Source organism: Zalophus californianus, chromosome X (assembly GCF_009762305.2).
Source record: "Zalophus californianus isolate mZalCal1 chromosome X, mZalCal1.pri.v2, whole genome shotgun sequence".
Taxonomy (NCBI): Eukaryota; Metazoa; Chordata; class Mammalia; order Carnivora; family Otariidae; genus Zalophus; species Zalophus californianus.
The window spans coordinates 107,666,165-107,677,539 of NC_045612.1; the positions used below are offsets into that span (position 1 = coordinate 107,666,165).

General features: G+C 39.3%; 1 protein-coding gene across 1 annotated transcript; it reads left to right on the forward strand.

Annotated features, from left to right (window-relative positions):
* The first annotated feature begins 676 nt into the window (after positions 1 to 676).
* LOC113931574 (proline-rich nuclear receptor coactivator 2) lies at positions 677 to 1,521 on the forward strand. The gene has a single exon (XM_027609704.2). It carries the CDS (start codon positions 1,055 to 1,057, stop codon positions 1,472 to 1,474), a length of 420 nt encoding a protein of 139 aa, XP_027465505.2. The 5' UTR covers positions 677 to 1,054; the 3' UTR covers positions 1,475 to 1,521.
* Positions 1,522 to 11,375: the final 9,854 nt, after the last annotated feature.

Sequence of the window (11,375 nt, forward strand, 5' to 3'; positions counted from 1 at the left end):
TCTTTAAAAAAATGGGGGGATTAAATGAAGCAATAAAAGATTGGCTTAATATTCACAGATGTTGAATTCGGTTGATGGATACCTGGGCTCATTATATTATTCTTTCCAGGGTTGGAGATATTTGAAAATTTCAATAATAAACTGTCTTTTTAAAAGTAAAGATTTCAACGGGTAGTCTAGCAGGCAGGGAACAATTCTAGACGGAAAAGAGGATGATTCCAGAGACTGCCACTCAGGCAGATAAACACAGAGTAATCAACAGTTATGGATAGGTCAGCAAGGTCCAGAATCATGGGATTCCAACTGTCAACAAAGTCAGCAAGAGGAATTAAATTAACTCTTGGAGCTAGAGCAGAGCCTGTTTTCTCCCTGTTCTTTTTCACACTAACTATATGAAGGGCAGCCTGGTGTCTTCAGTGCCTGTTCTACCTAAAGGAAATCAGGGGCCTGATCTAATTCCTGTCCCTTCTCAGTTACAAAGACTGGGAGACAGAGACACAAGGATTTCTACACACAATCAGACGATAAAATTCCATTTGCTCAATTAAACGGAAGAAGGAAAATCAAACTCATAAATGAAAACATTTATACAAAAATGCAATTCATGTATAGGTCTACTGTGGCTATAAAGATAAAACATGGGGTTATTAAAAAAAAAAACAGGGTAGAGGCGGAAGGAGGAGGTCGGGTCGGGACGCCAAGGTGGCCAGCAGCTAGCTCATCGGTGCCCGTGCGCTTTGTTCGTTCCGTGCCTCGTCTCTCCCTGGAAGGGGAGGGAGGCTTCGACACTGAGCAGGAGCCACCGCCGCCGCCGTCCGAGCTTGAAGTGGCTAGGACTTCTCTCAAACTTGTGTGCTGAGGAGACTCAGATGTTGGCCTCAGCTCCTAGGCTGAACTCAGCAGATCGGCCCATGAAAACTTCTGTATTGAGACAAAGGAAAGGATCCGGCAGAAAGCAACACCTATTATCCTGGGCTTGGCAGCAAGGAAGGGGACAGGTAGTGGAAATCCTGCAATCCGAAAAGCAGACTGAAAGGTGACAAAGAAGCTGAAGATGGGTGGCGGAGAGAGGTATAACATTCCAGCCCCTCAATCAAGAAACGTTAGTAAGAACCAGCAACAGCTTAACAGACAGAAGACCAAGGATCAGAATTCCCAAATGAAGATCGTTCATAAGAAGAAAGAAAGAGGACATACTTATACCTCATCAGCAGCTGCACGGCAGGCCATGCAAAATGGGGGGAAAAACAAAAATTTCCCAAATAATCAAAACTGGAACTCTAGCTTATCAAGTCCTAGCTTACTTTTTAAGTCTCAGACTAATCAGAACTACGCTGGAGCCAAGTTTAGTGAGCCACCATCACCAAGTGTTCTTCCTAAACCACCAAGCCACTGGGTTCCAGTTTCTTTTAATCCTTCTGATAAGGAAATAATGACATTTCAACTTAAAACCTTACTTAAAGTACAGGTATAAAGTAAGATACTAATGTTTAAATTTAGTTATATTTAAGGGTAGTTGTCCATTGTTCAGACCAAATTCACTAGGGAATTTATCTGTAAAACTGCTAATTAATGTAGAAAATACAGACATCATCTTAACCTGTTTTACCTGTTGTGTGCACTGTGTTGTAATGGTAGTATCAGTGCAACTTAAAATTAACTAAATTATTGGTAATTGTACTTGATATTGTGTTCTCAACTGAGTAACTCTTAAACCTGTCAAGTTTAGATTTGGGGAATGGTAATAAGCTTTTCCTATTGGTTGGGCAAAAATACTAATTTAAGAATATCATTCATGGATCAGATTTACTTGTTGAAAATGAGTCAATCTGATTATAAGCATCCAGTTAAAAGACATACAGGGATTGAAAAGTAGTTGAATATTTGAGTTTTAAGTCCTAGAACCACCCAAACCAGTAATACACCAACAACCTGATGCACTGCCAAAAAGAAAATGTGAATTTTTCTTAAGAGAATAGTTGCATTTTAGTAAACTGTGTGCTGGTGAATGTGGAAAGGGCACTAGGGGCTATCTAATTTAGAATGAGACCATATACCCCAGTGGCCGTTTTCTTTCATGCAGTATCTGCCAACTAAAGCACCAAAACAATTTTTTAGAGACAGTATTTGGTGGTCACTGGGTAGCTTTCAAAATACATTTTTGTATTATAGCACTGCATAAGCTATTCTGACAGTGATCTGGTCTCAACTCATTCCCTGCAAAGCTTAAAAGTGGGGAGCTATATAATGTGAAAGTTTTAAGTACCTAGGAAAGAGCCATGTAAATATATTAATAAACTTATAGCATATGTAAAGTTTTGTTGGCATTTATCCTACGAAAATAGAATATTTTAGTATGAATTTGCTGAATGTAAGACCATGGACTCTGTTTTTATACTATGGCCTGATTTTAAAGGTCCAAGATAATTTGTTTTTAAAGTTTGCCCTTGTGCTAAAGTGCCAGTGTATGTATAATTAATCTGGTTGTAAACTATATTTCAAAGTAAATCCTAGTGTAATAAGTTTTATATAACTGTAAAGGTTTTAAGCTGCTAAAACACTTCCTATTTTTAAGAGATGTGAAATGCAGTGTGGGACTGTTTTAATTTTTCTTCCTTAAGCCCAAAGATTAACTATTAAAGGGTCCCTCCAACCTTAAAGATTCATTTTGGCTTTCAATAACTTTTGTAATCTATAACAAATATAGTTTAGCATATGTCAGTATATATATTTTTTGTTACTAGTCAAAGTGCAACCCAGGGGACCATTTATGCAAAAGATGTAATTTCTTGCATAATACCTTGTTGATACCATGTTTTACCTAAGTATAACAGCTAACCCAACGGTAAATTACAAACGTGTGTGGGCGAGTCAATTTAAAATTTCTAAGTGCCCTATTCTAATTTGGCAGCTTTTTGACATTTTAAAGCAGAATGGCCAAGTAGTATTTCTCCAAGTAAACTTAGATGAGGTAATAATATTGCTCAAGTCAAATAATGCTATCCTAAATTCAAGTTTACATAGTACTTAATGTACATACGTGAATTTCAAGCATGAAATTAAAATAAAATTGCTTCTCCCCCCCCCCCAAAAAAAACAATGCAAATATTCAATATATGTTTGCTTTGCGAATTAATTCATAGAGAAGCCAGGACAGGGGGAGGAGGGAGAAGCCTCTCCTCGATCATTTTTATTGACAAAAGAAAATAAACATGGAACTTTATAAAAATCAGATTTGTCCTCTTGAGATGAACTCCATTTAGATGTCTCATGAACACTCAATTCCAACATCATATTATACTAATTAATTTCCTCCATAAATTCACTATAATTTTGACTTTGCTCTCTCTTTAATAACATTATCGTCCCAGTCATTCAATTCCAAAATTCCAGAGAGACTTGTGACTTTTCCTTCACAAACAAATCCTCTAATGCAGTATTTCTTTAATTGGTCGCCTTTTTCTTCTATGCACTGCTACTGCTCCAAATCAGGCTAGGATATGTTTTCTCACAGACAGTCATACTTGTCTGTTTATGTGGCAATCAACCATTTTTCCTCCTAAAATATTACTTCTTTCAACACCATTTAATTCATATACCCTATGTGTCCTGTCTATGCCATGGAGTGGAAGTGAACTATACAGCTTAAGGGTTTCCCGACTACGATTAAGCTACTTGCCTTGGATTTCCTTCTATCCCACCAGATGGAAATGACAGTGACACTAAGGACCTTCAAAAATGTGGATTTAGGATGGCTGAGATGCCTCACAAACCTCAGTCCTGGATATCCTCATGGAGCCATTCTCATCTACTTTTCCTGGACTTCTCTGTATAACAATGGTTTTGAGGAGGTCTCTTTGTTAGAATAGTTTAATCTGTGCCTTATCTAATGCACAGAAAAAGTTATTTTCAGGAGAACAATACCATGATAAACACAGCTCAATCCAGCACTTTTTTTTTAGGAAAACCAACCTTTTTTTTTTAGCTGATTTATTTTTTTTAAGATTTTATTTATTTATTTGACAGAGAGAGACACAGCGAGAGAGGGAACACAAGCAAGGGGAATGGGAGAGGGAGAAGCAAGCTTCCCGCTGAGCATGGAGCCTAAGGTGGGGCTCAAACCCAGGACCCTGGGATCATGACTTGAGCTGAAGGCAGACGCTTAATGATGGAGCCACCCAGGTACCCCATGAAAACCAACCTTTATATGAAACTGTTAAATGGTGAATATTATTCTATTAGAGGCTGAACATTATTGAGTTTGGGGAAGATTTATTTGGCAGCAGTGTTTAGAATGGTCTCCTGCCCAAATCTCACTCTGGAGTTTGAAAAATTTAAGTCCAAATGACAAAGTGAACTTTGTACTTAGATTACTATGGGCATTCTAAACTGAGCATGTCGAAAACTAACCTCAGCTTCTGTACTTCTACTCATGTCCCACTGACCTGAAGTTATCAAGTGTCCCCAACCCAGCTTAAGCCCAGGGGATTCTATCACTAAAGGGAAGAAGGTTATAACTGATATGGGGGAGACTAGCAATCTCTGCCCAGTTTTTTGCCAAACAGACTTCCTATTTCTAATCATGCATTCAAATGGCTCTATGTTCCAATGTCACAATGCTTTTCAAGGGTCACTGAAGGGATTCAACTGAGTTTCTAAAGTGTACTCCATGCTATCACAGCTCTTCAAAGCTTGATAGAGATATTTTGGGAATGTTATTTATCTTCAAACCTCACCCGCCAAAATCCTGCCAATTCTTTAAGACCCAGACCAAATTCTGCTATCATGAAGCTTTGTAGATCCTTTTGACTTCAGCCCAATCACATATCCATCCATGCAATGAATACAGGCATCAACTCTATGCAAAGACTTGGATTAAGATGTAGGATATTTGAAGTGAATAAGAACATATTCCTGCCTAGGGACACCTGGGTGGCTCAGTCGTTAAGCGTCTGCCTTCGGCTCAGGTCATGATCCCAGGGTCCTGGGATCAAGCCCTGCATCGGGCTCCCTGCTCCACGGAGAGCCTGCTTCTCCCTCTCCCACTCCCCCTGCTTGTGTTCCCTCTCTCGCTGTGTCTCTCTCTGTCAAATAAATAAAATCTTAAAAAAAAAAAACATATTCCTGCCTAGATGGTGTCATTCTTGCCCTCTATGTCTCTTTCTTTCATTTAATTTTCTAGATGTTACATTCTATACTTAATTGGAATTATTTGTTCAAATGATCAGTTTTCATTTCATCAATTCCTTGGGGCCAGAAAACACACCTTGCTTTTTTTTCATCCCCTCATCAGAGGCCCCTGTGTAACAAAAGACATCACCTATTACATAGTCACAGAGTGAATCAGCTGAAAGAATGAATGAAAGTATAAAGCATATTGTCAGTATCCTCTAAAGCATCTCTTATACTTAAGTTCTGTGATTCACTACTTTTCAAACTGACTTTGCTTCATAGGGAACCACATTATTTTCTTCCAAATCTGTTATTGCTCCCCAAATCCAAGTAGGCTTTGTGGTTTAAATCTAGGAATATTTTTCAATCAGATGGCTTCTGAGATAGTATAAAATAGATATTTCAAAATAGAATAAGCTGGGCTTCTGGCACTTTAAATACAGACATGTTTTCCATTTGACAAAGTACAGCAAACCTTCTTGATCAAAACTCTTCAGAGTATAGGGATAGAGGGTACATACCTCAATATCATAAAAGCCATCTATGAAAAACCTACAGCAAATATCATTCTCAATGAGGAAAAGCTGAGAGCTTTCCCCCTAAGGTCAGGAACGCGGCAGGGAGGTCCACTCTCACCACTGCTATTCAACATAGTATTAGAAGTCCTCGCCACAGCAATCAGACAACAAAAAGAAATCAAAGGCATCCAAATCGGAAAAGAGGAAGTCAAACTCACTCTCTGCAGACGATATGATACTTTATGTGGAAAACCCAAAAGACTCCCCCCCAAAACTGCTAGAACTCATACAGGAATTCAGTAAAGTGGCAGGACATAAAATCAATGCACAGAAATCAGTGGCATTCCTATACACCAACAACAAGACAGAAGAGAGAAAATTAAGGAGTCGATCCCATCTACAATTGCACCCAAAACCATAAGATACCTAGGAATAAATCTAACCAAAGAGGCAAAGGATCTGTACTCAGAAAACTATAAAATACTCATGAAAGAAATTGAGGAAGACACAAAGAAATGGAAAAACGTTCCATGCTCATGGATTGGAAGAACAAACATTGTGAAGATGTCAATGCTACCTAGAGCAATCTACACATTCAATGCAATCCCCATCAAAATACCATCCACTTTTTTCAAAGAAATGGAACAAATAATCCTAAAATTTGTATGGAACCAGAAGAGACCCCAAATAGCCAGAGAAATGTTGAAAAAAAAAAAAAAGCAAAGCTGGTGGCATCACAATTCCGGACGTCCAGCTCTATTACAAAGCTGTCATCATCAAGACAGTATGGTACTGGCACAAAAACAGACACATTGATCAATGGAACAGAATAGAGAGCCCAGAAATGGACCCTCAACTCTATGGTCAACTCATCTTTGACAAAGCAGGGAAGAATGTCCAATGGAAAAAAGATGGTCTCTTCAACAAATGGTGTTGGGAAAATTGGACAGCCACATGCAGAAGAATGAAACCGGACCATTTCCTTACACCACACACAAAAATAGACTCCAAATGGTTGAAAGACCTAAACGTGCGACAGGAGTCCATCAACATCCTAAAGGAGAACACAGGCAGCAACCTCTTCCACCTCAGCCGCAGCAACTTCTTCCTAGAAACATCGCCAAAGGCAAGGGAAGCCAGGGCAAAAATGAACTATTGGGATTTCCTCAAGATAAAAAGCTTTTGCACAGCAAAAGAAACAGTCCAGAAAACCAAAAGACAACCGACAGAATGGGAGAAAATATTTGCAAATGACATATCCGATAAAGGGCTAGTATCCAAAATCTCTAAAGAACTTATCAAACTCAACATCCAAAGAACAAATAATCCAATCAAGAAATGGGCAGAAGACATGAACAGACATTTTTCCAAAGAAGACATCCAAGTGGCCAACAGACACATGAAAAAGTGCTCGACATCGCTCAGCATCAGGGAAATCCAAATCAAAACCTCAATGAGATGCCACCTCACACCCGTCAGAATGGCTGAAATTAACAAGTCAGGAAACGACAGATGTTGGCGGGGATGTGGAGAAAGGGGAACCCTCCTACACTGTTGGTGGGAATGCAAGCTGGTGCAGCCACTCTGGAAAACAGTATGGAGGTTCCTCAAACAGTTGAAAATAGAGCTACCGTACGATCCAGGAATTGCACTACTGGGTATTTACCACAAAGATACAAATGTAGGGATCCGAAGGGGTACGTGCACCCCGATATTTATAGCAGCAATGTCCACAATAGCCAAACTGTGGAAAGAGCCAAGATGTCCATTGACAGATGAATGGATAAAGAACAGGTGGTATATATATACACAATGGAATATTATGCAGCCATCAAAAGGAATGAGATCTTGCCATTTGCAACGACGTGGATGGAACTGGAGGGTGTTATGCTGAGTGAAATAAGTCAATCAGAGAAAGACATGTATCATATGACCTCACTGATATGAGGAATTCTTAATCTCAGGAAACAAACTGAGGGTTGCTGGAGTGGTGGGGGTGTGGGAGGGATCAGGTGGCTGGGTGATAGACACTGGGTAGGGTATGTGCTATGGTGAATGCTGTGAATTGTGCAAGACGGTTGAATCACAGATCTGTACTTCTGAAACAAATAATGCAATATATGTTAAGAAAAAAAAAAAGAAGAAGAAGATAGCAGGAGAGGAAGAATGAAGGGGGGAAATCAGAGGGGGAGACGAACCATGAAAGACGATGAACTCTGAAAAACAAACTGAGGGTTCTAGAGGGGAGGGGGGTGGGGGGATGGGTTAGCCTGGTGATGGGTATTAAAGAGGGCACGTTCTGCGTGGAGCACTGGGTGTTATGAACAAACAATGAATCATGGAACAGTACATCAAAAATTAATGATGTAATGTATGGTGATTAACATAACAATAAAAAATTAAAAAAAATACAGACATGTCTTCCTTAGTTCTCCGGACACTTCATTAAAATTATAATACATAGAATAGAAAGGCCTAAGGCTCCCAAACCATGGGAGTAGTGCTATCAACAGACAAACAATGATAACAAATATCTGTAAAAAGGTCAGCATATCCAGGAGTATTGTTAATAACTCAGCAAAACCATTTGCAACCAAGAATACCCACGGAATGGGTATAGTCAATGACCCTGAAGAAACGTGTAACTCAGAAAGACCAAGTGAAATAGGAGGGCAAGAATGAGAATTTGTGCTGATAACTGATTAATTGTAGCCAGTATTTCTCCCTACTCCTATAGCAGCCTCCTTTTGATTCTCATTGAACAAACAAACAAACAAACCATGGTACTCAGGTATTTACCACACCTTCCCAACTCTTTTCTTCCCTGGAAAGAGTGACTACACCCCAGCCAAACACCCAGCATGATAGCCAAACAGCCCTGCAAGTGAAGAATCAGTTTGTACTAGAACAAAAGAAGAGAGGTCCTCAGGCGGTGGAGAGAGTCCAATGGAAGGAAAAGACATTAAGAATGAGTCTTCAGACAATACTGAAAGTATGATAAGATAATTTTCCGGATTTAAAAAAAATCCATTTGAATTTGACATTGGAAACTTAGCTCACTGTCATAGGGGCCATAACACTGAGCCAGTTAGAGAACAAACTATTATTCTATCACGCCGCTAGAATCAGTAGCAAATAATAATCACCTAACCAAAATACTGTGTATGAGACATCTATGGATGCATAACAAATTACCCCTAAAATCAGTGATTTCAACAACAATAAACACTGATTATCTCCCAGAGTCTCTGCAGCTCTGGAATTTGGGAATAGCTGGGTGAGAGGTTCTGGCTTGCCGTTTGCCATGAAGTTGCTATCAAAATGTTGGCCAGGGCTACAGTCATCTAAACTTGACTGGAGTTGGAGAATTCAATTCAAAGACAACTCACTCACATGGCTGACAAACTGGTATGAATAATGGCTAGAGGCCTCAGTCCCTCCCCACATGCACCTCTCTCCAAGGCTGCTTGACTATCTTCTTGATGTGGTGCCTGGCTTCTGCCCAGAGTAACTATGGTGGTTAATTTTATGTGTCAACTTGGCTGGGCCATGAGGTACCTAGAAATTTGGTCAAACATTACCCTGGGCGAGTCTATGACGGTGATTTTGGCTGAGATTCACACTTCAATTGATAGACTGTGTAAAGCAAATTGCCCTCCATAATGTGGATGTACCTCTTTCAATCCATTGAAGGTCTGAATAGAACAAAAATGCTGACCCTTCCCAGAGTAAGAGAGAATTCTTCCTGCCTGATAGCTTTTGAACTTGGACATTAGAATTTTTCCTGTTTTCAGGGCGCCTGGGTGGCTCAGATGGTTAAGCGTCTGCCTTTGGCTCAGGTCATGATCCCAGGGTCCTGGGATCGAGTCCCGCATCGGGCTCCCTGCTCCTTGGGAGCCTGCTTCTCCCTCTCCCTCTCTCTCTCTCCTCCTCTGTCTCTCATGAATAAATAAATAAAATCTTTAAAAAAAAAAAAAAAAATTTTTCCTGTTTTCAGACTCAAACTGAAACATCGACTCTTCCGGGGTCTTAAGCCTAATAGGCCTTCAGATTGGAACTGCACCATTAACTCTCCTAGATCTCCAGCTTGCCAATTTACTCTGTAGATCTTAGAATTTGCCAGACTCCATAAGGCATAAGCTTATTCCTTATAATTAATCTCTTTTACATACACACACACATATATACATAATCTATTATATTATTATACATTTTATTATATATCTATTGGTTCTGTTTCTCTAAAAACCCTAATACAACAAGTGATCCAAAAATTTACTTAGAATAATGGAACAAAAAAAATGGAGGTTAAAAATGTTTCAGAGGGAGGAAAAAACAAGTGGAAGAATTTACATTACTGATATAAAACTGACTTGGCAGGAGCAGAAAGAGGTAATGAGATATTGATAATAAGCTGACTGCATCATCAATCAGGAAAGCTGTAGCTAAACCATACATTTAATAAGTAAAAAATTATCATATAATAATAGCATTTAGAAATAGTACAGTAGCCATAAAAAGAAATGAAAGCAGAATTTTTTCAAACTCTTTATGGGGGGGCGAGGGGGTAAGACAAAGAAGGGGTGATCGAGGGCAGGAGATCAGTGATTATATTATAAACCTATCTGTCCAGCAGATTGGTTTTAAAACATATACATATATAACTTGGTTTTAAAACATATACATGTATAACTGTGGCAAAATTTTTAAAAAGTCATTTTTCTAAAAATGAATAAAATAATTTATTTTTGAGAAAACTAAACAAAGCATCAAAAAAGGCTATAAATCCTCATTTTCTTTATGTAAAACTTTTGTTTCCTATTATTGAAGAGCTGATTACCAGAGTTGTCCTCTGCTTTATTTTATTTTATTTTATTTTATTTGAGAGAGAGTGAGAGTGAGAGAGCATGAGAGGGGAGAGGGTCAGAAGGAGAAGCAGACTCCCTGCTGAGCTGGGAGCCCAATGCGGGACTTGATTCTGGGACTCCAGGATCATGACCTGAGCTGAAGGCAGTCGCTTAACCAACTGAGCCACCCAGGCGCCCTGTCCTCTGCTTTCTGACGGTGACTAGAAGTCATGTATATCATCCAGCTAGGATCATTCATAAAAAGAACATTTGATCATTCAAAATGCCAAGCAGCACGGGAAACCTTTCATATGAATCAATACATTCTATCTTCAAAGATGTTATTTTGTAACTTGTCCAGGGCTCATAGGTACTAAACGACAGACTAAAGAATCAAATACCTATATGTGAACATAGAGCAGATGTTCTGAATCTATCGCCTTGAAAAGAAAACTGGGAAAGGGGCATAAGGCCTAGAAAGAGGGAGCAGTTTTAAAAAGTTGTAAAGGATGGAAAGTTCTGGGGAAAATCATGACTAGCACTCACATGTCCTCCTTCCTTTTCCCTGAATTCTTTGCATACCTCCTACCAAAAGAATCTTTTTTTTTATTATGTTATGTTATTCACCATACAGTACTTCATTAGTTTTTGATGTATTATTCCATGGTTCGTTATTTGTGTAGAACACCTAGTGCTCATTGCAATACGTACCCTCCTTAATACCCATCACCGGGCTAACCCGTCCCCCACCCTCCTCCCCTCTAAAACCCTCAGTTTGTTTCCCATAGTCCATAAGTCTCTCATGTTTCCTCTCTTCCTCCGATTCCCCCCCCTTCAT